Source organism: Caretta caretta, chromosome 8 (genome assembly GCF_965140235.1).
Source record: "Caretta caretta isolate rCarCar2 chromosome 8, rCarCar1.hap1, whole genome shotgun sequence".
NCBI lineage: Eukaryota > Metazoa > Chordata > Testudines > Cheloniidae > Caretta > Caretta caretta.
In genome coordinates this window covers 55,337,100-55,364,779 of record NC_134213.1, presented here as the reverse complement: position 1 = coordinate 55,364,779, position 27,680 = coordinate 55,337,100, and the positions used below count along the sequence as shown (strand labels likewise).

General features: G+C 45.5%; 1 protein-coding gene across 1 annotated transcript in view; it reads left to right on the top strand.

The window, feature by feature from the left end:
- The first annotated feature begins 9,909 nt into the window (after positions 1–9,909).
- Positions 9,910–27,680, top strand: part of NMNAT2 (nicotinamide nucleotide adenylyltransferase 2) — a 77,766-nt gene continuing 59,995 nt past the window's right edge. Inside the window, exon 1 of the mRNA XM_048861307.2 lies at positions 9,910–10,101. Coding sequence (XP_048717264.1) covers positions 10,017–10,101 — 85 coding nt within the window. The 5' untranslated portion in view covers positions 9,910–10,016. The remainder of the gene's footprint in view (positions 10,102–27,680) is intronic.

Sequence of the window (27,680 nt, the reverse complement as noted above, 5' to 3'; positions counted from 1 at the left end):
TGCAGGTTAGCTGGAAGGTTTTAGAGGTTTTCTTATCTTCCCTTTCCCCTATCCTGACTCCACCTTTTTCTCATTCAGCTGCTATTCCCTCTTTTTTAGTCATTTGCTTCTAGACACTCATTATTCTGCACTCACTGAACAACAGTATATCCTGTCCATTAACTCTGGCAGTTAGACAATCATAAACCATAAAGATCACTGCATCATTATTTAGTTCCTCACAGCTTCCTGAGCCTCATCTTGCAAGTGGTTCTTTTAATCCTTTGGTGTCACTTGCTAGGGTTCTGCTGTGGCTTTTAGCCATAGCCCTGTGCTGATGCAGGGGAAGGGCTGCACTGGGAGCTATTATACCTCAGGAGCACAGTGTGGATCAGGTCTTGCAGGGACCATGCTCCCTCCCATGCACAGTTGCCTGGATCTGTTGGAGGTGTAGGAGGAGAGTGGGTCATGACTGCTCTCTCCTCTCTTTGGCATGGTTTCTGAGCCAGGTGGTGCTATGACGGAGCAGTCCCTGTGCTCAGGAGAGTACAGGGACTGTGACTGTGACTGGCCCTTGCGAAGGGAGAGGCTTCTTGCACCCTTCTCCACCATTGTGCACCCATCCAAGGGTCAGATACACCCAATCCAGGATGTTAGATTTACCCACAACTCAGCACCCTCAACATCAGTGACACTTTGGTCAAGCGCTTTGTGAAAATGGAAACTGACTTGATTCACTTTCACCCCCTTTTCTGGGCTGTCAGGCTTTTGCTGGGTAAACTGCAGCTCTCTGCATAGACTTGCTCATGCAATGGACTTCTGACTGCCTCACACTGCTCTTCCTTTATGTGATCATCATCCTTGAACTAAACAATTGTTTCCTCTTCTCCAGCCCATTGGTAGAGTAGAGCATATCTGTAGGATTCAGATGCTGTGATGATGGGAACCAGTATAAGAATTTAGATAGAGAAAGGGTAGAAGAAAGGGACTTATCTAGTTTCTGAAACAGGTAGCAATTTGGGGAATAATGCTGGAACCCCTATGAAAGTAAGGAAAGCATCTTCCTTCTTTCAGTTTCTTCTCCCTTTCTACTGGGGAGTAACTGGATGGCTCAGAGGACTGCAAATAAGAGGTGAAGACTTTACCTTTATTAGTGGTTTAAATCTGAGCAAAGTTGGTAGTGTGTGAAAGGTGTTACCATCTGATAGCTACCCAGAGACTTATGTGAAATGATGTGATGAACTTTGGCCATTTCCTTGTGTGCAGGTGACCACATCATAAAAGCCACCATCACAGTTCTGTTTAGCACCATTACTGGCTGCGTTAACAAAGAAGTGAAGGCTGAAAGGGGAACGGAGGCTGAACTAATCTTTTTCCTAGAAGCAATGCCTCCAGAGACGAGCTGATGCCCGTGAGTGAGACAACGTGGTGCAAAGATTGCACTGCCTGAGCTTTGCATAGATAAAAACATTTGCCACTGATATAAATATCCAAGCACATTCCAAGGGAAAATAAGAACTATTATCCCTGTTTTACAAATGTAGAAACTGACTTACCCAAAGTCACACGGCAGATTAATGATGAAGGAACTGGAATGAGAACCCAAGTCCCCTGGCTGCCTTGAAAATGTCTTATCCAACGAACACCTCAGTCTCCAGGGCTGTCAGGGTGGAAAATTCACTGAAAATTTTTAAAGGAACAAAAATCAATGTGTTATTGAATCAGTTTTGAGAAAGCCCCAAACCCAGCAGTGCCCCAGTGCACAAAGGATTATAGTAACTACATATTTTAAATGCAGTGCATCATTTGCTCATCAGTGCTTATAATTAATGACACTGTCTGACCCCTAAGAACATGGCACAGACTTCACTAAGTGCATCTCATGGATCCTCTATATTAGATTTGTCATGTGTCTGAGCCTTGGGCTGCAGTCAGAGAGAAAAGAGAAGATTGAGAGTTCAGTCTGATTGTTCAAATTTCTGCTGTCCTCAATATTTGCTAGAGAGCAGACTTTAAAATCTTCTGCTCTACTGAGAAAAGATGGGCTTGTCAAGGCTTCTTAATCTTCAAAGTACTGAATTCCAGAGTACAGTCCATTGATGTCTCTGTGCAAGAATTCTGTAGGCCCAGCCTGCAGGAGAGTTTGTGACACTTTCATATACTTTTGATCATCTGCTTTATTTTAGGCTGAAAATTGGCTAAGTTAGAAAGAGTGACCGATCTGTCTCCATAATCTCAGCCCATAGTCCTGTGAGCAGCTGATTCTCCCTGCAGTTTAGAATCGGAAGTTTGTGACTCTTATCTGTTGATGGACGTAATGTTCTAGATTTCCCCCCTCCTTCATATCTGTATATGAGCCCCTCCCCTCACTTTACACACACACAGACAGATGACAATCATATTTCTGCAACCACATGCTAAAGTATATTTAGGCCCCGATCCTGCAAGCTGCTCCATGCACACAGTGGCTTGAAGGATCAGGGCCTGATTTTGCACCTCTGGCCAGCTCATCTAAACTCTGCCCACAAATCCATCACCACCAGGACTACTAACATGCCAAGCCTCTGAGCAGCCTCAAGTAGCCACTCTCGGATCAAAAAACTAAATAAAAAATTCAAGCTTTTCAGAGAACTGTTTCCTCCTTTCCCGGGGAAGCACAGGTCCCCCCTTGCCCATTGCTCTGAAGCCCAGGAAGGTCTAGGCCCCATCGCTTTTTTAAGGTCTGACACCTTGTGATGGTGTCCACTCACTTAAAATGTGATAGAGCCTCCTCCTGACCATCCTGGGGATTAGCTCTGGGTAGGTGGTGTTCCTCCTCAGGTGGTGTTTCTGCTCTTGTCCTCTCATCCTGTGGACCCCTCACGCTCCAGGAACCACAGCCTCCACTTCAAGACTTGGCCCTCTAGCTGGGTCACCATACTTATTCCCCTTCCTGGGCTGACGCAACAAAGTCTTTCCTGGACAAACTGTCCCAGGCCAAGGCCTGCACCTTGCTGCTTACCTTGCTGCTCTTCCCTGAGCCTTTTCCTACCTTTCTCATAGCCCACTCTCTGGGTTCGCCAGCCTCAACTCCTTCCTCTCAGAAAGGAGCTGTGGACTATCCGCTAGCCCCTAATGCACCTCTCTTCTCCCAGGGAGTGGCTGCAGCCTACTTCCCTGCATCCCCCTTCTGCTATCTGCTCCCCGGCTTTATGGAAGTCCCACCTGTTCCTGGACTGTTCCCAGCTGAGCCTGCTCCCAATCAATCCCCTGCTCCCTGGCTGCTCCTCCTGTACCTTCCTTATCTGTGTTTTGGATACTACCATTCCAGCTATTGGTCCATGAAATTATCTCCCCAGCTTGTACCTGGCCAGCACATATATGTATTTTCCATTTGACAGTTTTCCTATCCACTTAGGCCAAATGCTGAGTTGTCCTGTTCTAAGACAATGTGGGATATTCCAGTGAACAGCCATGTGGGAAAAACAATACAATGCAGCTGGTATAGCTGCCCAATGGTCATACATACAATAGTCTCATCTTGTGCTTGATCCATACTACTGTGCTGTAAATGATACATGTAGCATATACATTGGCTAATGCTGCAAAAGAAAATGAATCATAAACGTTCACAGGACCCTACAAAATCTTAAGGATTCACCAAGAGCATTTCTGTGGACACCAGCCTCTCTTTTTGGAGAATAGTATTCATATTAATAAGGAAACCAAATATTCAACTTCTGACCAAACAAGAAATTAAAGGACTATTTTCAAGTGAGACTGGCAGGCTAAAACCATGGGAAGGATTCGCCCTTCCACTCTTTACCCTACTCGGGACAGAGTCAGTAACAGCCCTTTTCTCAGCTGGAAGAGAATGCCCCAGGTACAAGCATCTTGCGCAGTGTCACTTGCAAGCCCTACCATAGCATACATGGAGTGGGGCAAGGGCAGGGCTGTGGGCAGGGCCATAGAACACAGTACTATGGGGAAAAAGAAAAGGAGTACTTGTGGCACCTTAGAGACTAACCAATTTATTTGAGCATGAGCTTTCGTGAGCTACAGCTCACTTCATCGGATGCATACCGTGGAAACTGCAGCAGACTTTATATACACATAGAGATCATGAAACAATACCTCCTCCCACCCCACTGTCCTGCTGGTAATAGCTTATCTAAAGTGATCATCAAGTTGGGCCATTTCCAGCACAAATCCAGGTTTTCTCACCCTCCACCCCCCCACACACAAACTCACTCTCCTGCTGGTAATAGCCCATCCAAAGTGACAACTCTCTACACAATGTGCATGATAATCAAGGTGGGCCATTTCCTGCACAAATCTAGGTTCTCTCACCCCCTCACCCCCATACACACACAAACTCACTCTCCTGCTGGTAATAGCTCATCCAAAGTGACCACTCTCCCTACAATGTGCATGGTAATCAAGGTGGGCCATGTCCAGCACAAATCCAGGCTTTCTCACCCACCCCCCCTTTTTTCCCGGACACACACACACACAAACTCACTCTCCTGCTGGCAATAGCTCATCCAAACTGACCACTCTCCAAGTTTAAATCCAAGTTTAACCAGAACGTCTGGGGGGGGGGGGAGTAGGAAAAAACAAGGGGAAATAGGCTACCTTGCATAATGACTTAGCCACTCCCAGTCTCTATTTAAGCCTAAATTAATAGTATCCAATTTGCAAATGAATTCCAATTCAGCAGTTTCTCGCTGGAGTCTGGATTTGAAGTTTTTTTGTTTTAAGATAGCAACCTTCATGTCTGGGATTGCGTGACCAGAGAGATTGAAGTGTTCTCCGACTGGTTTATGAATGTTATAATTCTTGACATCTGATTTGTGTCCATTTATTCTTTTACGTAGAGACTGTCCAGTTTGACCAATGTAAATGGCAGAGGGGCATTGCTGGCACATGATGGCATATATCACATTGGTGGATGTGCAGGTGAACGAGCCTTTGGCTGATGTTATTAGGCCCTGTGATGGTGTCCCCTGAATAGATATGTGGGCACAGTTGGCAACGGGCTTTGTTGCAAGGATAAGTTCCTGGGTTAGTGGTTCTGTTTGGTGAGTATTTGCTTCAGGTTGCGGGGCTGTCTGTAGGCAAGGACTGGCCTGTCTCCCAAGATTTGTGAGAGTGTTGGGTCATCCTTTAGGATAGGTTGTAGAGCCTTAATAATGCGTTGGAGGGGTTTTAGTTGGGGGCTGAAGGTGACGGCTAGTGGCGTTCTGCTGGACATGGCCCACCTTGATTACCATTCACATTGTAGGGAGAGTGGTCACTTTGGATGAGCTATTACCAGCAGGAGAGTGAGTTTGTGTGTGTATGGGGGTGAGGAGGTGAGAGAACCTAGATTTGTGCAGGAAATGGCCCACCTTGATTATCATGCACATTGTGTAGAGAGTTGTCACTTTGGATGGGCTATTACCAGCAGGAGAGTGAGTTTGTGTGTGGGGGGGTGGAGGGTGAGAAAACCTGGATTTGTGCTGGAAATGGCCCAACTTGATGATCACTTTAGATAAGCTATTACCAGCAGGACAGTGGGGTGGGAGGAGGTATTGTTTCATGATCTCTATGTGTATATAAAGTCTGCTGCAGTTTCCAAGGTATGCATCCGATGAAGTGAGCTGTAGCTCACGAAAGCTCATGCTCAAATAAATTGGTTAGTCTCTAAGGTGCCACAAGTACTCCTTTTCTTTTTGCGAATACAGACTAACACGGCTGTTACTCTGAATACTATGGGGGATTCTGATCTGCTCCCAGGCAGGGCTACAATAAATTTACGCAACTTCTTGAGCTGCCTAAGTTAGGCCATGGCCAGACCCCCATGGGTCTGTACTGGGCCCAGTCCTATTCAACATACTGTATTCATAAACGATCTTGAAAAAGGTGTAAACAGTGAGGTGGCAAAATTTGCAGCTGCTACAAAACTACTCAAGATAGTTAAGTCCCAGGCAGACTGCGAAGAGCTACAAAAGAATCTCATAAAACTGGGTGACTGGGCAACAAAATGGCAGATGAAATTCAATGCTGATAAATGCAAAGTAGTGCACAATGGAAAACATAATCCCAACTATATGTATAAAATGATGGGGTCTAAATTAGCTGTTACCACTCAAGAAAGAGATCTTGGAGTCATTGTGGATAGTTCTCTGAAATCATCCACTCAATGTGCAGCGGCAGTCAAAAAAGCAAACAATGTTGGCAATCGTTAAGAAAGGGATAGATAAAAAAAACAGAAAATATCATGCTGCCTCTATATAAATCCATGGTATGCCCACATCTTGAATACTGTGTGCAGATGTGGTCGTCCCATCTCAAAAAAGATATATTGGAATTGGAAAAGGTTCAGAAAAGGGCAACAAAAATTATTAGGGGTAAGGAATGGCTTCCGTTTGAGGAGAGATTAATAAGACTGGGACTTTTCAGCTTGGAAAAAAGACAACTAAGGGGGGGATATGATAGAGGTCTATAAAATCATGATGAATGTGGAGAAGGTAAATAAGGAAGTGTTATTTACTCCCTCTCAGAACACAAGAACTAGGGGTCACCAAATGAAATTAATAGGCAGCAGGTTTAAAACAAACAAAAGGAAGTATTTTTTCACACAACACACAGTCAACCTGTGGAACTTCTTGCCAGAGGATGTTGTAAAGGCCAAGACTATAACAGGGTTAAAAAAAGAACTAGATAAATTCATGGAGGATAGGGTCCATCAATGGCTATTCGCAGACGGGCAGGGATGGTGTCCCTAGCCTCTGTTTTCCAGAAGCTGGGAATGAGTAACAGAGGATGGATCACTTGATGATTAACTGTTCTGTTCATTCCCTCTGGGGCACTTGGCATGGAAGATAGGTTCCTGGGCTAGATGGACCTTTGGTTTGACCCAGTATGGCCGCTCTTATGGTGAAATTCACCCCCAGGCAGAGAGCCAGCACAAAACATTTGTACCACTTAAGCCCTCTGTGAGAACTTTATAGGTTTTAGGGCCATATGGGGACCATTATGAACACCCACGTCTGACCTCCTGCATGATGCAGGCCATAGAACCTCACCCAGTGATTCCTACATCAAGGCTACCTCTTATTCCTGACTGTGACACATTATTTTCATCCTAGCTCATCCTTAAGGATTTTTCCCTGAAGTGGCTGAGAGATATTGAAAACCTTAACACAACTTCTTTCTGCCTGGGAGTATTTTCTAGTGCTTCTTCCATTTTAGTTGTCAATGTCTTTTTCTTAAAAGAGCCCTCACTGCTGCATATAAACTGCTTCCTGTTTGCTATGCTTTACGCAGAGAGTGCTGTTTGTTTAATTTTGACAGATGAGACATATGGATAGAAATGGTCCCTGTCAGACTTTCCTAGAGCCTTCAGCTTTCAAGGGCTATTCAGAAGGGGGCTTGTGAGGTATCAACCACAAGGAAGTTTGAACAAGCTTGTCAAGAGAGAAAAGGAATGCCACCAACACACAATCCTCCTAGCAGCTCATCCAGGGCTTCAATGATGCTGCAATTCCTCTGGAATTCTAGACAGCTGAACACCACAAAAAAAAAAAAAAAAAAAAAAAAAAAGAGACTAGGAAAGAAAACATTCTTTCAACATCTTGGAAGCTTTCCCATGGACAATGGCAATCTAGTCAGAGGGACAAGGGACAGCCTCTGTGTACAGTGGGTTGAAAGAAACTCCAGGTGTGTGTTTTATTGGGTCCCATAGCTTTTGGGATGGATGGACTGTCTCTTGTTATGTGTTTGTGCATTGCCTAGTACAATGGGGCCCCTAGGTGCTCCCATAATGCAAGTAATAAATAAGATTTTCCTGTGCAAATGGGCTTGAATTCTCTGTAGCTGGAAGAACTTTCCGATAGGCTTAAGGATTTCATCGACTGCTATCAGAACTTGGATCTGTGGCCTTTCGCAAAACAAAACTTTTCAAGTCCAATCCTGGAAATAAAAAGATGCATCCATACTAGCAAGCAGGGGATTGTGCAAATTGATAGTGAGAACCGTAAAGAGGAATATATAAACTGGGGCCATACAGACCTTTGTTGTTAGCAGAGATGAAAAACAGAGGCACAAAAGGGAGAGAAAGATGGGTACAGTATTGTGGAACTAACAGAGACAAAGAGCCTGCAGTATAAACAATAAATGTTTGGTACTTTGAAATCTCTTAAGGAAAAGGACAGAAAGAAATCTGTGTTTTTGTTAGAGGAAGGGCAAGAAAGAGAAAGCTGCATGCAGAATTACTCTGTGTTGGGAAGGAAGCTGCTTGCAGAGGATAGAATCTCCCTGGTGTTAGGAGGAATTCAAGGGATAGAGATACCCTTGAGCTGGAGGGGTGGGGGAGAGCATTTGTGAGTGTTTGAATCCAGCCTGCTGTAGCCTATCTTGGTGTGAGTGTATACATGCGATCCAGTCCCGGGGAGGGGGTGGGTGGGAGGGAGAGAAGATCCAGTCTCCAGAACCACCTTTATGCTGTGTGTAACCCAGACTCCAGCAGACCTGTGTGTGTGTGTGTGAGTGTGTGTGAAATTCAGTGTCCATTAGCCCCTTCTTGGTGTGTATGTGTGGGGATCCGTCTCCAACAACTCCTGCTAGCTGTGTGGTGTTGCGGGAGGGGAAGCCTGTCTTCCGTAGCCCCTCCCAGGTGTGTGTATATAAGGGGGGAAATCCAGTCTCCAGCAGCCCTTCTCTGGGGGTGGTAGCGGGCTGTGAGCATGTGTAGATTGTCTATTACTATGTGTACAGAGCCTAGTACAATGAAGCCCGGGCTTCAATTGAGCCCCTAGGTGCTGCTGTAATACAAATAATAAATATTATTGTGGTGCTACTGTGCAACAGGAGTCGGGGGGTTGGTGCTCTGGGAGCTACTACATTCCCCTCAGTAGAGTTTGGAGTAAAAATTGGCAGGATCCATTGACTCAGATTCCAAAGCCATAACGGGCCATTCTGATCATCAAGTGACTAGTCTGGCCCCCCGCCCCCCGTAACATAGGCCTCAGACCCTGCCCAGAATAACTCCTTTTAAACTAGAGCATATCTTTCCAAAAACAATCTAATCATGATCTTGAATTGCCAGTGATGGAAAATCCACCACGACCCTTGGTAAATTGTTCCCATGGTTAAGTACTCTCACTGTTAAACATTAATGCTTTATTGCCAGTCTGAATTTGACTAGCTTCAGCTTCCAACCATTGGATCTTAATAGATGTGCATTTTTCCAGGGCTCTGGGCCAGGCTGCATCAAGGTCTGTATTTTCCTAGCAAAGTAGGAGGGGCTAGACCCTGTTTTCCATTTAGATTGTACATACTGGGGTTTGAGGCCAAACATTTTGAAGATCCAGCTGCCAGATATGTAGTTTGTTGGGTTGTTTGTTTGTGGCATTCATATGCTGGGCTACATCATGGTTTGGGATATTTTAGTGCAGCAGGAACAACTATGCTTGTTTTGTACTCATACCATGCTCTTTGGGTGATAAGGGCAAAAATTGTACGGCTCTGGCAGGAGTCACGTGCTGGGTCCTGTGTTCTGTGGTGCTGATGCACTGGGGTGTGCCAGAGTTTGGGGGTAGTAGGAGTGGCTGGACTTGTTCTCTATTCAGGCATTTTAATTTGGCTGGCTCCAGAAAGATCCTGGTGCCACAGCTAATTTTGGGTGTGAGTGTGGTCCAGTCACCAGCTGCCCCTCTCTGGTATGTATGTGAATGTGAACCAGCTGCTAGTAGCCCCTGTCTGATGTGCATGTGTGAGTGACTATATCTCCAGGCACCAGCAGCCCCTCTCTAGGGGGTGGGTGTCTGTCTGTCTGTCTCCAGCAGCCTCTCTCTGGAGTGTGTGTGTCTCCAGCAGCCTCTCTCTGGTGTGTGTGTCTCCAGCAGCCCCACTGTGGCACTGAAAGCGTTAAAGGAGGAGGGGAGAGATGCTGCTTGCGTCTGGCTCAGCTCCTTGGAGCCCACAGCGCCGGCTGCGCCTCGCCTCCCTCCTCCCTCTGCAGACACACCGAGACACAAAAAGAGGCTGGAGCGAGCTGGCAGAAAAGCAGCACCATGACCGAAACCACCAAGACCCACGTTATCCTGCTGTCCTGCGGCAGCTTCAACCCCATCACCAAGGGGCACATCCAGATGTTCGGTGAGTCCGTCCCCCCGCCCGCTCCGCACCCCTGGATTTTTCAGTGCGATTGAATTTGCTGGCGCCGGGCCATCAGGGAGGATGCTGGCTGCGTCGGAGCCGGCCTGTTCTGCGGGGAGGCCACATGCCCGGGGCAAAGGGAAGCTGGATTGCACCAGCCCTGGGCTTGGGGCTAGGGTGGCCTGATAGCAAGGGTGAAAAATGGGGACACTTATCTTCAGGGAGGATAGTTGCCTATATAAGACAATGCCCCTAATATCCAGACACCTGGTCACCCTACTTGGGCACTTAGCGAGCAGGACTGCCCTGCGTGGCTGGCTTGGCAGGGCTAGGACCATGGCAGGGGTCACTGGTGAGAGAGAGCCCAGGGCAGGCTGGAGGTGCAATGGCTAGTTGTTAGGCATCTACTCAGTCAGGGGGCCATCAGTGCCAGGGGCAGCCAGGCTCTGCCTGCTTAGGCTGAGGGTGGGAGCTGCAGGGGCTTTGGGGACAGGGAACTTTTGTTAGTGGGATGGGCAGGGGGATCAATCTGGCATGTGTGTGCGCGTGGGGGGGAATCTTCCTGGGGGTGGGAGTGGGCAGGAGATGTGGCATTGGTTGATTCTTTAGGGGCTCGGTGAAGATTGGATGAAGATTTCATGGCTGCGCAGGATTTGGGGTGAGTGGGGTGGACGGGGGGGGAGGGTGTTCAAAGGCAGATGAGTGTTTGCTGGACTGGACAGGGGCCTCTGGAGGAGAGGCGGCTGTTTGAGCTTTGGTGTCCATGGAGGTTGGGTGGGTTATATGACTGGCTGGGATCAGGTGGCAGCAAGAAGGGAGAGGGGCCCTGCCTGGCTCGGAGCTGGTGGCACTAGGGTGGGAGTGGGTTTCCCTGGCTGTGTGGGATCAGCTGGCAGCAGGAAGAAAGGGGGCTTCCCTGCTGCGGGTCTAGGAGTGGGTTCGCTGCTTGCTGGCTGGTGTCAGAAGAGCTGTCAGAGGCGATTGTTTGGTGTCACTAGGAGAGCATGTGCCAGGTGCAGGTGAGAGATCAATGCTGAGGGTTGGGCGCTGTCCGCAGGCAGGTGCTGAAATCTCCTTCCTGCTAGTAAGAGCCCGATATGTGATATATTGAAGCACACTCAGGCTGGTGTGGGCAGGGGTGTGAGGGGACAAGGTCATGTTAGCTAGCAAGCCCTGGCGTTTTTAAGGGCTGATTACATACCATTGTAGCTAAACATCTCATTGAAGGATTAATGAAACTGAACAAGTTCCTGCTACTGCTCTAGAGAAAGGGCCCATAACATTCCCCAAAGGACCTGAAGAAGAGCTCTGTGAAAACACTGAAGCTTGTCTCTCTCACCAGTACAAGATATCACCTCACCCACCTTGTCTCCCCGAAGGGATAAACATGAGTGAAGTCAGGTTAATAGATGTGGGTACTATTCACAACCTATTTTAATTCAGTATAAGTTGTGTGCATATATACAGCTAGAGATGAGTAAGAATCCACTAGATCTTCCTTTATTTACACAGGGCTCTATCTACAACTCTATTGTCCAAAAATCTTCTCCTAGACTCTAATTTGCCCCGAAGTTCTTAAATATGGGTCTGGAGAGATCTGCACACTCGTACCCCCCTTCCTGCCACCATCAGATTTACATTAGAAACTGAGCAACATTCCCTTTGAAATGATCCACCTACCCACAAAACTGGATTGGGTCTTATTTTAAACAACGACATTTAACATAATGTGTAAAGAAATTCAAAGCAAAGCCACTGTACGGGGCAGAAAGGTATTTTGAGAACTGTTTGATACCACTTTACCATACAGAGAAAGGGTGGAAACCAATGCTCAGTTTGTACCTACACAACAGACCATAATGAGAACCATTAAGTACTATTTTTCTAGCAGGTTCTTGGTGCATCTTTTCATGCTCTTGGATTCTCCCATTTTAATTTCCCCTGATTCACCACACCCAGAGACACACACCAAACATGGCCTCACATGTGGCTAGAATGCCTTTTGCAGTGCATCGTGCCACTTATTCTCTGGGGGATTCTCTCTCATAGGCACTGAGTGTACTGTCTCTGTGGCATTTTCATTTCCTATCTGTCTGGAAAATGTAAGACTGGACCAAGGTGTCAGCTCCAGCTCTTGTGTGTGAGAGATCAGAGTACTAAACAGAGAGCCAACTAAAATACTAAGTGCTAGAAGCCTGGGTGACAAACAGAAGGAATTAGAAACACTAATTTCTGAAAGGAATTTGATCTGATTTGTATCAGTGAAACCTGGTGGGATGATTCAGATGACTGAAATGTTAAAATCACTGGAAACTCACAATTTAGAACAAAGAATGGACAGAAGGGGAGAGAATGGCATGGTACGTCAAAAATGTGTGTTACCTTCTTTAGAATTACTGACAGTTCAGAAGGACAGCACCTGAAATGCTTATGGATCAATACAGTAACTGATAAATCACAAGACAGGGTACTGAGGAGAGGGGGCGGGTCTGCTATACACCATCGAATCAGACCAAGGAACAGAAAGAGCAGCTCCTTAATCATCTATCAATAATGTGTGGAAAGAAAAAGTGCAATATCATGGAGGATTTCAGTCTGATGGATATATGCTAGGGATCTCATGCTAATGCTGGTAAAACATACTTGGAGTTTCTAAAAGTTATCAATAACTTTCTAATACACAAAATAATGCAACTAACTTAGTTGTTCAGTATTAGTCCTCATTCTGATGAGGAAAGATGAATTGATAACCAAACTAAAAACTGATTGTTCCATAGATGCAAGTGATCACAATTTAATTTCCTTTACTACGTGCAAACAGAATATAGTCCTCACCAATAATATACTTGGTACTTTTAAATGGCCAATTCCCCAAAGCTGAAAACAATTTTGAGCAAAATTGGTGGGAGGAAATATTTAAACATAAAAATGTGAATAATTGGAAATTGTTTAAGAATGTTTTATTAAGTGAAAAATGAATACCCTCACAATGCTGCAGTCATAAATGAAAGATGAAAACAACAATAAATAAATAAATTTATATAACAAATAGAAAAAGTGGATGCTGATAGTAATGAATACAAATTGGCAGTTAGTAAATGCAGGTGATTGATAAGGAAAGCTAAAAGCATCAGTGAATAAATCTGTGGCCAGTATGATTAAAGAACAAGAAGAAGTTATTTAAATATATCAGGAACACATGAAATTCTAGTAATGGCGTAACTCAGAAACTAGATCAAGATGGTAAATTTATCAATCCTGGTCCAGAAAAGGCAGAAATAGTCAATATTTCTGTTCTGTATTCAGAAAGAATCTTGAGGATATATTCATATCTTACAATGATAAAGAAGTACTTTCTATTCCATCCGTAATTAGGAAGGATGCTAAACAGCAATTATTAAGGTTAAACATTTTTAAATCAGGAGGAGTGGATAACTTGCACCCAAAAATATTCTTTTAGAATTTGCTGAGGAGCGCTCAGCACTATTATAGCTGATTTTTAACAAATCTTGCATCACTGGGGAAGTTCTAGAGGACTGAAAAAAAGAAAACGTTGCACCAATATTTTAAAAGGGTAGACAGGATGACCCTGGAAACTATAGTCTAACATCAGTCCTGAGCAAAGTAATACATAGGATAACATCGGATGCAGTCAGCAAGGAATTAAAAGATGATAGCATAACCAACGCTAATCAACATGGTTTTATGGAAAATAGGTCTTGTCAAACTTGTTTTGGTATTTGGATGAGACAGGTTTTGTTAATAAAGGTAACTGTGGTGACATAATGTACTTGGACTTCTGTATGGCATTTAGTCCTGCATGACATTCTGATGAAAAAAACTAACATTTAAAAAAATATCAATACATCCCATATTAAATGGATTAAAATTTGTTGAACTGATTGATCACAAAAAGCAACTGTAAATGGGAAAGTGTCATCCAGCGGGGATGTTACTACCAGGGTCCCACAAGAATTTGTTCTTGGCCGATTGCTATTCCACATCTTTATCAATAACCTGGAAGAAAATATAAAATAATTGCTGGTACAATTTGCAGATTACTACTCCGCCAATTTTTGTGTCATTAGTGATGGGACCAGGTCAGTTATGGTAAAGTGGGCTCATTTGAACAACATATGTTTTAGCACAGCAAAATGCAAGGTCAAACACCTAGGAATGAAGAATGTAAGTCATATTTATAAGATGGGGGACTGTATCCTGGAAAACAGCATCTCTGAAAAGCACTTAGGGATCATGGTGGATAACCAATTGGACATGGGCTCCCAGTGCAATGCTGTAGCTAAGAGAGCACATGTGATCCTTAGATGTGTAAGCGGGGGGACTATCAAATAATAGTAGAGAGGTAGTATACCTTATGTACCTGGGATTATTGAAACCATTACTGGAATACTGTGTCCACAGCTGGTGTCCAGACTTCAAAAAGGATGTTGAAAAATTGGGAAGGGTTCAGAAAAGAGCTACAAGAATGATATGAGGTGTAGAAAATGTGCCTTCTAGCAAGAGACTAAATAAACTTGTTCATCCAAGAGAAAGTTAAGAGATTCATTATATCAATGAATACCCACACAGGGAAGAGATTGCTGCTAATAAAGGGCTCTTTAGCAGAAAATGGTAGAATGAGATCCAATGGTTGGAAACTGAAGTTTGACAAATTCAGGCTAGAAATAATGCTCACATTTTAAAGTGAGGGGAATTAACCATTGGAACAACTTATCTAGGGATGTGATGGATTTTCCTTCACTTAGAGTCTTTAAATCAAGACTGGGTAACTTTCTAAAATATATGCTGTCGCTCAATCAGAAGTTATGGGCTTGGTGCAAAAGTTATTGGGGGAGGCTCTTTGGTCTGTGTCATGTGGGAGGTTAGACCACATGGTCAGATAGGTCTTTTCTGGCCTTAAAAATCTATGAATACATTATAAATTTGGACCCAGTTCTGCAACCCTTACTTAACCGTCGGCCCATACTTACCCCAGTAGGATTACTGGCATGAGTAAGGGCTGAGAACTCTCATAGCAAGTAAGGACTGCTTTTGTGAGCAAGGGTTACAGAACTGGGTTTTTAAGGCCACATCCTGGTCACCTTACTCATGGAAGCTGCCCCACTAAGTCAGTGGGAGTGATCATGTGAGCTAGGCAAGCAGGATTTGGCTCTTAGTTTCTATGGCTCCTTTGACTCTGTCCTCAACAGAGAGCAGAACAGTGCTGCTTCCTGTAAATAACGTGTTCCAAACAACTAACTAAATGTGTATTCAAGAGACCCTCTTCCTCTCTCAGGTAAAGAAATGGCCCTCATAAACCTGATAGGAAACACTTGCTCTTCAATATCAGAGAAATTATATCTGCTTAAAATACAACTAACAGAGAGAGGAAATGCCAGGTAAAGGCTGATACTCATTCTTTCACTTGTGGAGCTGGATCCTGTAGTCTTCTACTCAGGGCAAAGCCCAGCTGAGTTTGCCTGGAGGATTAGGGCTAGGGTGGCTTTTTTTGATGCGTGCTATTGTCGACTGGGTCCTTTCTTCACCAGTCACTTGAGTTTAACGTGAAGCTTCCTCCTTAGGTGCAGATTTTCAGGTGGTTGTGATTTTGTCACAACCATGCATTTTACAACATCCTCCACTGGGACAGATCCCCATAACCATGGCAAGTCCCACTGACCTCAGCAGGGCTCTGGCCACACTTTGTAAATTGCAGGGTCAGGCTCTTAACACTAGCCAAGTTTAATTTTCTTTATATATGTGTGTATAATAGATGCAGGTATAATGCAGCTGAGGTATAAAGCTATGCACCCACCTATATGAAGTGGTTCTGATAACACCATAATAGCTCTGAAATCACACCTTGAATTGTTTGTAATGTTATATGTACTCTGAAATGTGTATGTAGTCTGAGTCACAGTGTTTGAGTTGCCTTTTGTATATTTAAAGGAACATTGTCCACTTTGCTTAGGATCCAAATTTCAGCTTTGTTTATAAGCAGGGGAAGGGGAAGGGGAAGGGATGGGCTTGTTTTATAAAATCTAAAATTAATAGAGATATTTGTGATTCTTTTTAATTTAAGTGAAATCAGGTTTCCTTTTTATTCCAAAACAGGCATTACTACATGAAAACAGACCCTATGCAAAAATCACAACAGTATGCAATTGAGCGTGAGTCTCAGAACAAAGTCCTCAGTTAAAAACAAATGGAAAAGACATCAAATATTAGACATTAAAAGCCATATACCTGCTTGCCTTAAGTCACGTGCATAGGGTGGTTCCATTGAACTCAATTGAATTCAGTTTTCATTTCAAGTTAATACTCAGCAAAACATTGTGTGGCATTTGCCTAACTGCATAGTATATGTAATACTGTCAGAAGCAGAACTTCTGAGGCAAAGCCTGCTTCTAATTGATCCCCAGCTGATTGCAATTCTGTATGCAAAAGGATGGGGCAGCTGCAATGAGAAATATGCCCATTGACCACACCCTGAGGTGCCCAGACAAGAAAGCCAACAGCTGCGAAGGGGATCTGTCTATATCACAGTTCCCCATCACCTCCTTTACATTACAAAGGCAAAGCAATGACACCAAAGGACAAACTGTACAACCAACGTCAAGAACAAAAATATAATCTGTGCAGCACCATTAACAAAACAATGCAAAAATTGGCAAGCTTCCAGCTGACAAGAGTGTGTTTGCTTTTTCATTAAATCATTCCCCTCTATCATAGGTGATCCCCATGTAACAGCAGCCTGCTAAGGGCAGGAGAACCAGGAAGTGAAGCTGATGAGAAACCAAAGTCCAACCCACCAGTCTAGTTTAAATCTCCAGCAGAGTGCGAAGTTGTAAATGTAAACAAACAAATGTAAACAAACTGCACAGATGGTGAAAAGTCCATTGAAATGTTAAATGATCTAGGATGTGACACTTGAAAAGAAATTTATCAAAGCATGGAGCCAGCTAACCCTACCAAGATTTCCATGAAGCTCTCCCAGTCTTTCTTTAGCCATAAGGGATACAGCAAACAGGCAGAGTTGCAGGAAAGAGATCTTTATTGAGCATTCCTAGAAGGCAGTATTACCTGTAGAGTAAGAGGCCTCTGTTTGTTTAGTAGCAACCTGGCCTGAGCTTGCATTCCACAGCTTCTGGTGACCCACCAAACCGGGTCTCCTCCTGAAACTCGACCCTCTTTTTCCAGTTCCACTCATCATAAAAGGTGGGAGGATCAGCTGCCTCCACAGCACCTCCCCTCCTGAATTCCCTGGATCCTGAGCAAGGCCTTTACAGGGCTAGGGGGTGATGGGTTGGGGTGCATATATTGTCCACTCCTAAATCCACAGGGAAAGCACATAAACGTTAATGCAGCTTTATTCTGATCTCCCTGACTTTCCCCTGGGCTATGGAAGCCCTATTCATGGTGAGTTCCAGAGGCAGCCACTGATGGAAGATGCCCCTGGTACTGTGGGTCCAATGGAGCCCAGCTGCCAGGGGGCAGGGAGGCCCAGTGCCAGTGGGAGGCTCAGGTCTCTCCTTATACTTCAGGATCTGTGTGTGGCCCGCCTGTTCCTTGTGCATGGGGCAAATCCCTGACGGAATGATTTGGAGAGAACCCTGCAAAGGGAACCTGGTGCATTTTCCTTCCTTCCTGCAGAACTTTCTCCTACAGATTTTCACAGTGAGACTTTACTAACTAACTCATGATTTTAATTACATCTATGACATCCATATGCACACAACCTTTCTAATCTCCTGCATGCTGGGTTATTGTAAGATTCTATTTGATACAACCCTGTTTTTGCAAGAGAGAAATGCTTTTCACTTAGGAGCTTACATAATAACATAAGAACAGCCATACCAGCTCAGACCACTGGTCCATTTAGTCCTATCTTCCAACAGTGGCCAGTGCCAGATGCTTCAGAGGGAATGAACAGAACAGAGTAATTATGGAATGATCCATCCCCTGTCATCCAGTCCCAGATTCTGGTAGTCTAGAGCCTATGTCACTTAGGTGCTTTAAAGATTTTTTTTATCCAAGATGAATCTCTCAGCCCCCCCCTCCTACTCCCCATTTAAAGAACATTTGTTTTCCAGACAGTTACAAAATAAGCCATTGGGATTGTGGCATCACAGGCAATTTGGTGAGCAGAACATGGCGCCCTCTAGTTCACATTCACATTGGCAGCTGTGAATCACAGCTCCAACCCCCTTCTTTTTCTTTTTGTCTAATGTGAAGTGAATTTCTGCCCATATCTATTCATCTGTGTACCTACTAATGGTGAGTACATGCCAGCTATCTCCTGACCAAATGATTCGATCTGAAACATTTTTACTGAAGAAATAAGAAAGCGCTCCACTGCCCAAAGTAAAAACTCCATTGCAGCACAGTTCAAAGAAAATTCCAGCAATTAAAAATCCCAGCGGGCTGCGCTTTGATTAGTCAAAGCAACCCATCGAAGGGGAGCCACTGAAATCTGTTACATTATGTAAATAGGCTTCTAAGATAAAGAGACTAAGTTTTGAAAGTAACGAACAGGAAGGAGATGGAGAGTTTCTTTGTTTTGTTATTTTAATCTCTTGAGTTTTAAAAACAGGGTTTTCTTAGTGGTGGAGATGACTGGACTACAAAAACAGCTGAATCAAATGATCTCAGAACACAGCTTGTGAAATCCCATGTCCTGAACAAGATGTTAACATTTCCCTTTTCCTGCTTTCACTTCAATTGTGATAGTATCTGTACATGACCACAAGCAAAATTCCCATCCTGTGAAGGGCACTCAGAAACCTAAAAGAGGAGATTTTTCTCAGCAATGTGAGCATTATGGATTTAGGATTTATGGGGCCCTAAACAGTATTATTAAACTGGCGCCCCTATGCTGGCACGTTCTGCTCTATGAATACTGGTGCTGGTATACTGGTGCCCCTATGCCTGTGCATTCAGCTCGGTAAATACGACCCCTGCCTTCTGCCTAGTAAGGAGACTGCAGCACATGCTGGGTGTGCGGGAGCCAACCCCCCCTGCTGTCCCGGTCAGAGGCACGGACTCCGTGTGTGGGGCTCCAGGGCTGGAGCACCCACAGGGAAAATTTAGTGAGTGCAGAGCACTCACCGTCACCAAGCTCCCTCCCTCTGCCCCCTCCCCCTGTGCCTCTCGCACGCTGGCGGCCCTATGCTTACCAACTCCTCCTCCTCCCTCCCAGTGCTTCCAGAATGCCGCAAACAGCTGATTTTCAGCATTCAAACTCCGGGAGGGAGGGAGAGGAGCGGGGAGAGGGCATGCTTCAGGGAGGAAGCGGGGAAGAGGTGGGGCGGGGGTGGAGCAGGGGCAGGAAGAGGCTTGGGGGCAGGGGAGGAGTGAGGGCAGGGCCTGGAGCGGGGTGGGGTGGGTCGAGCACCCCTCAGCAAGATGAGAAGTCGGCACCTATAGTCCTGGTGGTGCCCCAAATTTTCGGTGCCCTACACAGTCACGTATGCCTGACGGTGGCCCTGAATGTAAGAGCTAAAAGCTTCTGTCAGGCTGGCTTGTCTTTCCCTTGTATTTCATGTCTGAATCCTTTATACAGAATTATCTCAATCTGTCGATAGAGCACAAGATGGTAATGTGACGCTAGCAGCTACTGGGTACATCACAGACAGATAGGCCTGATTCTCCACCTTGTTGCACCCAGTTTTATACTGGGCTATATACTGTTCAGTTCAGTGGAACTGAAGTAGGGTAACAGAGCATAGACTTAGGCCCACAACCGGGGAGATGCATTCCTTACACTGCTCTGGGTGTACCATTAGTGGGGCTTTGGAGAAACTGCCACTGAAATCCAAACCACTGAAAACTATGGACAGAGAACAATGGAAAAAACATGGGAAGGACCAGACCTCCAGCAATTCCCACGGCCCCTTGTTGATACTGGAAATTGCTGGTGTGGGATACACCCAACCCCTGATCCCAATTCAATGCTCCAGAGAACGGTGAAACCCCAGGGGAGTGGGGGCATTTCCTTCTTCACCCCCACATGTGAAAATCAGTCCAACCCTGTGCATGTGAGCACAAATCACCCTACATATGCTTCTAATCCTAGTTAATGCATCACATTTTTCTCTAGAGTAGCCAACAAATGTGGGGAAGTTGTCCAAGCATCTCTTCTTCAGCCTGGATAAGTCTGGCGTGACTGCATGGAAGCATCCTTCCTTCCTCTTTTTTCACTGAAAGCTTTAGCCTCTTCTGGCTGGGAAGTAACTGGTTTCTAATACTTCCCCGAACAATAGAGGAGAATAGTGTTTCTGTAAACGCTTTGGGGCAAGGAGGACCATCTTTGTCTGCATTTCAAAGTGGCAGGCACATCCATGGTGCAGGCGCAGTTAGAATACGCAGCGTTCGGTATATAAAGCTGTGCACTGTGTGGCCATTTAAACCAGTGGGCCTAGTTCTCGTCTCACTCCCACTGGCATCACGCTCTGGATGTCGGTGGAGTTAGCCTGACTTGTGCGTGTGTAAGTGCAAGCAGACTCAGGCCAATAATAACTAAAAAGCCTTATTTGGTCATAGGAAATGATGGCGTTGGATCACCCCTCCCTGTGGTAAATGCATGGGAGGGGAGCCAGGGGAGGAAGTTTTTGCAAACATCTCTCGTGGAGATTCCCTCACAAGTTCCACAAGGCAGGGATGTGGATTGTGCGCTCTGTCACGGTACAGACCATCACCCCAGGCCCTCCAATTTTCTGGAGTCTGCAGAGATCCCAGGGGCCAGTGGGAGGCCAGCACCATCCTCATAGAGTCGCTATGGCAGCTCTGGTCCCTAGCGGTTCCATTAGTGCCACCCTAGCAGGGACTCCACCTGGCCACACCTACCCTGGGATTCCCACTAAAGAGGAACCCCTGTTGCAGAGGGGGCTGCATGGAAAAGACACTATAGATCCAGGGCATATTAGCCGTTCCTTGTAAACTCCACAGGGACAAGAGGGAGATTGACACTCGCCTTGGCCTGGCCCAGCCCACCTCTCCTCCCTGGGAAGCCCCCAGGCCCACGGAACACATTGTGCTGGGGCTGGGGGGGGGGAAAGAGGGACAGTGCCCTGCAGGTGACAGTCTCCTTTCTATACAGAAAGGGGGCAATCCATGCTCCGAGGCCCTCCACCACACAAAGATCAAGGAGGGGGAGGCTCCTTGAGAGGCGACATTGTCTAGTGCCCAGGGTACTAGGCAGGGAGTCAAAATGCTTGGGTTCTGCTCCTGCCACTGACCTGCTTTGTCCCCTCCCAGCCTTTGTCTGTCTTGTCTAGACAGACAGAAGGCTGTTCGGGACAGGCACTGAGTGTCACTGTGCTCGTACAGCGCCTAGCACACTGGGGATCTAGGGGCTACCATCCTGCTAAGAATTAAGACTAATTCTTAACTAATCCCCCCTGCAATAGACTCTTTCTTTTCCAGCACTCTTCCTTAGCTTCCTGCGGCCCAAGCCTTTGTCTTCTTTATGCCTCACAGAGTTTAAACTCCATCCCTAACCTTTCTTGGGCTGGGTCTCTCTAAAATATTTACGTGCTGTTAAATATTTAGCAGTGTTTATTCCATTCCATAGACAATGGCGCTGTCTAAAACAATGCCGTTTAACAGAATGTTGGGGAAGGAATGGATCTCATTTTCAAGTAAAAAGATGAAAATAAGCCCAGACTGGAGCAATCTAACCCAATAACTTTGTTAGAAAAGAAACAAAGGCCCCAGTTCATTTATAAAATACTTGCCCTTTATTAGTATGTCTACGTGGCTCTGGCTGCTAGCTTGTTATGTTTTAATAGGGGGAGCCCATGTGCTGCAAAGAATACTAATGAATTCACTTGTATGATTAATGACACATATTCCTGTGTTTAGGGGTGCCAGCCTAGGACTAAGTTCAAGTCCCTGCCCTGCCACAGATTTCTTGTGTGACGTTGGGCAAGCCACAATCTACCCGGGCTTCAGTTCCCCATCTCTCCAATGAGGATATATTAGCACTGTCCTACCTCACAGCGGTGTTGTGAGGACAGATGAGATAGTAAGATCTTTGGGGCAGGGACTGTCTTTTATTGTATGTCTATGCAGCACCTGGCACAATGGAGCCCTCCTCTGGTGGAGGGCTCAAGGCACAAATAATAAGTAATACTTATAATCAAGCATAATGCTTTGTACTTCTATAGAGTCTTTCATCCAAAGCTATCAAAGCACTTTACAGACAGACACTGGTCTCACAGCTCCATTGCGTAGGTATTAGCCCCAATTTACACCTGAGAAAATGGAAGGGCAAAGAAGGTACCATATGACCAACCTAAGGTCCCAATAAGTCTAGGGACAGATCCAGGAGTCCTGTATCCCAGGTTCCCTATTGTAGCTGCACTCCTCATAGTTTTACAGGAAGCTCCTCTGAATCACGATGCCCTCAGTGAATGGCCTTTCAGACCACGGAGGAATTCCCCATTAAGAGCACTAGCTGCATTGGAATAGGGACTGTGACTGCTGCCGACCCAGTGCCTTGGGGCAGTGGGGAGATGCCTGGTTTGATTTCTCTGCATGTGTCACTGGTGTGGTATGAGCCAGGACCAGACGGCTGAAACAATTCCCAGCAGCTATGGAAAGACTGGAAGGTGTTAAAAGAGCAGACAACTCAGCATGGGACTTAGATACACAGAAGGTCCACTTCAGCATCCAAAGGCACCCTCTCATTAGGGACCTGATTTTCAGGGGTGCTGTCAGCCACCACAACTACTGCATGTGCTCAATACCTCTGAAAACTCAGGCCCAAGGCGGAATTCCCGTCCCCTTTAAGCAGCCGTGCTATTAAAACTATTGGTCTTAAGTCAGCTCCCTGCGAGACATCGTGATTCAGTGGTTTGGCTGGTGCTCACCTTTGTTTTCCTCCTTTCCAGTGGGGGCTGGTTTCCTGCAATGGGTCTGAGAACAAGATCCATAGATACAGTTTTATCTTTTGGTCACCATGGCAGAACAATCCTAAGACATTTTGTCATTGGAGGATGCTACCATGAGCAACGCCCAGGGGTTGACCCCAGCATAGGGGTGCAGTGAGATTCATGCTGCTTTCTGGTTTGGGAGATAGGTTGGCAAAAGGAAAATCCAAACAAGGAGAAACTTCCCTTTGCATACAAACAGAATTCTTCCTTCCCAGGGGAAGAGTATCACAAATTGCTCAGCATCTGAATCACAGCCATGTATGCTTGGGAAGGAAATCCCACACCCTAGTTGAGCGCAAGACCACCCTGAGGAGAGCACATTTTACTGTGCCTTAGCACCAGGGGAAATGCATAAGAAACCTGTTTTGTTTCCAAGATCTTGCAGCTGGGTCTGTGAGTCTGAAAGGAAAATCTTTGCCTCCAGTTGCCTTCTTCGGTGCAAAGGTGTTGTCAACGGTCTCTTCTGAAGAAAGCAGGTGCTGGGGATAGAGACTTGAAGAAAGCTGGTGTTTGCTGAACTGTCCAGTCAGAGGAGACAGAGTTGTGGTGACAGGCCTGCAAGTCTCCAGTGTGTCACTGTAGCGACTTCTCAAGTTTCAACACTGACTCAGTGGGTAGCAGGTGGAAGTGAGGCAAGGCAGTGGGGTTTATGGCTAGATCACTAAACTGTGAGTCATGAGACAGAGGTTCTATTCCCAGCTCAGCCACTGACTTACTGCATGACCTTGGGCATGTCACCTGATTGGTATTTCCTCTACCATCCTTTGCTAGCCTTGGCTGTTTACATGGTGAGCTCTTCAGTGCAGGGATAGTTGTATCTGTACAATACCTGGCTCAATGGGGCCCAGAGCCCCAAGTGGGCCTCTGAGGTGCTGCTGTAATACAAATAATTGAAGTATAGAAAATGACAGGGCTACCATATGGCAATCTGGGAAGTAGAAGCCACTGTGTTTCAAATCATGCTCACCTCCCATATGTAAGCAGTCCCACAGATTCCAGTAGGATGACACACACATAGGAGGAGCCAAAATTTGGCCCTTCAAAGTCAAGGTGAAATGTTTTCAAATCCACATTGGCATAGACAGATTGCCTGCATCTGTATGCACATTACGTACAGCGCATACCATTGACAGGGTAGTTTGTCCTGCCCACCCTCACTCCCCACCCATTTGAGAAGGCTCCCAAGCCAAGTGGCATTGTGACCTGGCGGGCCAGATCACAGTGCCCCCTTGAGGGCCAAAGTGGAGTGGCACTGCAGCCCCACACACTGGGTCGCAGCACCATTCATTGAAATTTGGCCCAGTGGCCCTTTTCACAATGGAGGGATGGACAGGCCAAACATGAGTGACTCTTTGACCCTCTGCACTGGGTTGCAATCCCTGGAGCAGGGAGCTGGAGCCAGCCCCACGTGCCAGGAGCCGCTGCTGCTCTTCCAGGATTGAGCAGGGCAAGTGTACATTTAGTTTCATTAGTATTTTTGTTTTTATCAGTATCTAGGATTATAATGCATAATACATTTTCCTGCTCATTGCCGTAAACATACAAGTTGTGTTGTTTTTGTTTTAGTCTTTTAATAGCCTGTTTTAGTCTTAAATCGACCCCATTTTCCTGCCAGTACTGGGGCTTGCAGCTATTGTTCCTTTCTTTGCCAGCTCGCTCCTAGCCAAAGCAACGTAGACTGAAATCACCTGAGCGCACACATGACAAGCTTGGTCGCAGGTTCTCCCCTGTGCTGTGTCCTCTTCCAGCCCCATCCCTGCAGCTGGCATAGGGAGCACAGCCAGGGCTGCCTTGTACTCCAGCTACAATAGTGGCCTCTTAGATGGCTTTGGGGCACTAGCCTGGCACATAGCCAACCCAAGATTGGCTTCAAACACCACCCACTGGCACAAGCTGTCCAGTGTATTCCTTTACCATGGCCAAGGACCTGGGACTATAAATCCATTGCTTCTCATACTCCTCTGCTCAAGCTGTGTATCTGCCTAAAGGAATAATATTACAAATGCCAGAAGCTACAAAGTGCTCCCCTTGATGTGATCCAGTGGCTCAACAATTAAAGCAACTAGAAACGCTTAAGAAGGGAAATTAGGCCAGAGGAAAAGGATGGATTTTAAAAAAAAATGTTACTGACACCATTTGACAAGGCTGATATGGGCTGAGCTGTGCATCACAGCCTCTTCTGGGCTATCAGACCAGGACGCTGTCCCATTTCAGTCATGTGGTTTGACTTTTGATGTAAAGCAAAACAGGCTACTCCAGAGGGAGGAAAAGGAAAATGCTCATGCAGCAGGTTTTCTTTTTACATACTTACCATTTAAATACATGTGTGGAGCCAAGACAGTAACAATCTTTTCAAAAGGGAGCTGTGAAATAGCTGGAATACATTCTTCTCTGTTTGCCAAATAGCTTGTTTTTGCCACTGATATTTAAAGTCTAACTGAAATAAAATGTAGCCACATGATGCAGATTCTGGGCTGGATCCTCAACTGGTGTAAATAGGTGTAGCTCCACTGAAGACGACAGAGTTATGCCGATTTACACCAGCTAAGAATCTATTCTTCTGTATGGTATTTAGAGAGTAATGTTTCAACCCACATAATCTGCAGTGTTAACATCCAAACGATTCATTGCAGGGCTGTTTTCAAGTTGTGCTGCTTTGCTTGCATCCTACTTGCAGTGTAGACACACCCCAGACCCAGGCAGCTGGTGCCTTCCTAACCCTCCTTGGAAATCAGACAAGAAAGAAAAGACAGAGGTGAGATCTAGTTTGCAATAAGCATTTTGTGGGGTAAGTGGGAAACAGAGAGCATGTTCCCTCTGAGTGGCAGACTGTCCTCTGCTGATGGGACATAGATGCTACCACGACTATCTTCTGCTCAGAATGAGCTGGAGCCAATCAGAACTGCCGTGATTTTCGCTTTCATGGTTGGCACTAAAATGAAGGCTTGTTTCACATACTGATATCCACAGCTGCAGTTTCACACTGAACACCGAAGCTCTCTTGCCTATATCAATTTTTCACCGATTTCTCTTGAAAACATAACATTTATCACACTGGAAGACACCAATAGGTCCCCTCTCCTATCTCTGACACAGTGCAGGCTGGAAGCTTCAGAGGAAGATATAATTTCCCCACCACCCTCCATAATGCGCAATGCTGTACCATGGATGGATATTATTACTGACCCCATCATGTGATCAGCTAATGCAGCAAACCATGAAAACTGATAGGCCTTGCCATCTTTCCGTCACTCATGTAATTGTAGATGCTATTCTTATGTATAGCTGTCTACTCCTTTTTTGAAAGTTACTAAGCAATTCACCACAGTAATATCCTGTGGCTGTGAGTTCCATAGATTAATTATACATTACATAGAAAAGATTATTTTGAAATAGATTTATCAGTTTCTTTCTAGCAGTTGCTTTTAGCAGTTTAGCTAACTACTGAATATAAACCACCCTTGGCTTTTCAGTCTCTTCTCGCTTCACATTCAGCAAGAGCTTGGAGGACTCTAGTAAGGCTGTCTTTTATCAAATACAAAACAGATACAGTGTTAGAAGAAATATGGCCCCCCAAAGGACTGAACTATACATATTATGAGCTCAGTCCTGCAAGGCTCTGAGCATCCTCACAGCTCCTATTCTCATCTTTGGATACTGGGGCACTGAGCACCTTCTAGCATCAAGGTCCAAGTAACTTTCTCATTAGTGCCAGATTGAGAGCTCTGTGCAATTAAGTTGAACTGTCTCTTTGTATAGTTTATGATAGTGCCTGCAATGGTGGGCACTTTCCATACAGGAAAGAGGGTACAATTCCTGTCCTGCTGAGTTACAGCAGAGGCTTCTGCATCATATGCATTTCTGAGCGCACCTTGCTTTTCCGTGCCCACTGGTATATTTCCTAGTTTGATGGGAACTGCTATGCTGCTCTGCACTCCCAATGCTAACCTGGGATATTCCACTCCTTGTCAGTGTCATCATCATCTGTGGATAACCGGCTGCACCATTCCAAGCTTCATCACCGTGTCAGGACTTTTATTAAGACTTCTGCAAGTCTCTTCTTTTTCCTCTTCTCCCTCAACCCTGATAGGAGATAATAAACCTAAGGATGCCCAGGTTGTCTCCAGATGCCTAGATAATGCTTCCTCAGATGGGTTATCCTTTCAGGGCTACGTTTCGTCAAAAAATCACTGATAGCTGAGTCTATATTTAAGCAAAAATGGACTGTTTCCTCTGTGCCCCCCCCCCCCCCGCAAACATACACACACTGCCCCCCACAAGGAAACCTTCCATGCTTCCAGGATTTGTGCTGGAAATGGCCCAACTTGATTATCATACACATTGTATGGAGAGTGATCACTTTAGATAAGCTATTAGCAGCAGGAGCGTGGGGTGGGAGGAGGTATTTTTTCATGCTTTGTGTGTATATAAAAAGATCTTCTACACTTTCTACAGTATGCATCCAATGAAGTGAGCTGTAGCTCACGAAAGCTTATGCTCAAATAAATTGGTTAGTCTCTAAGGTGCCACAAGTACTCCTTTTCTTTTTGCGAATACAGACTAACACGGCTGTTACTCTGAAACCTGATTGTGAACTGATCACTCAGTCCTCCACTGACTTCTTCTTTTAAACCTCTAATCTCA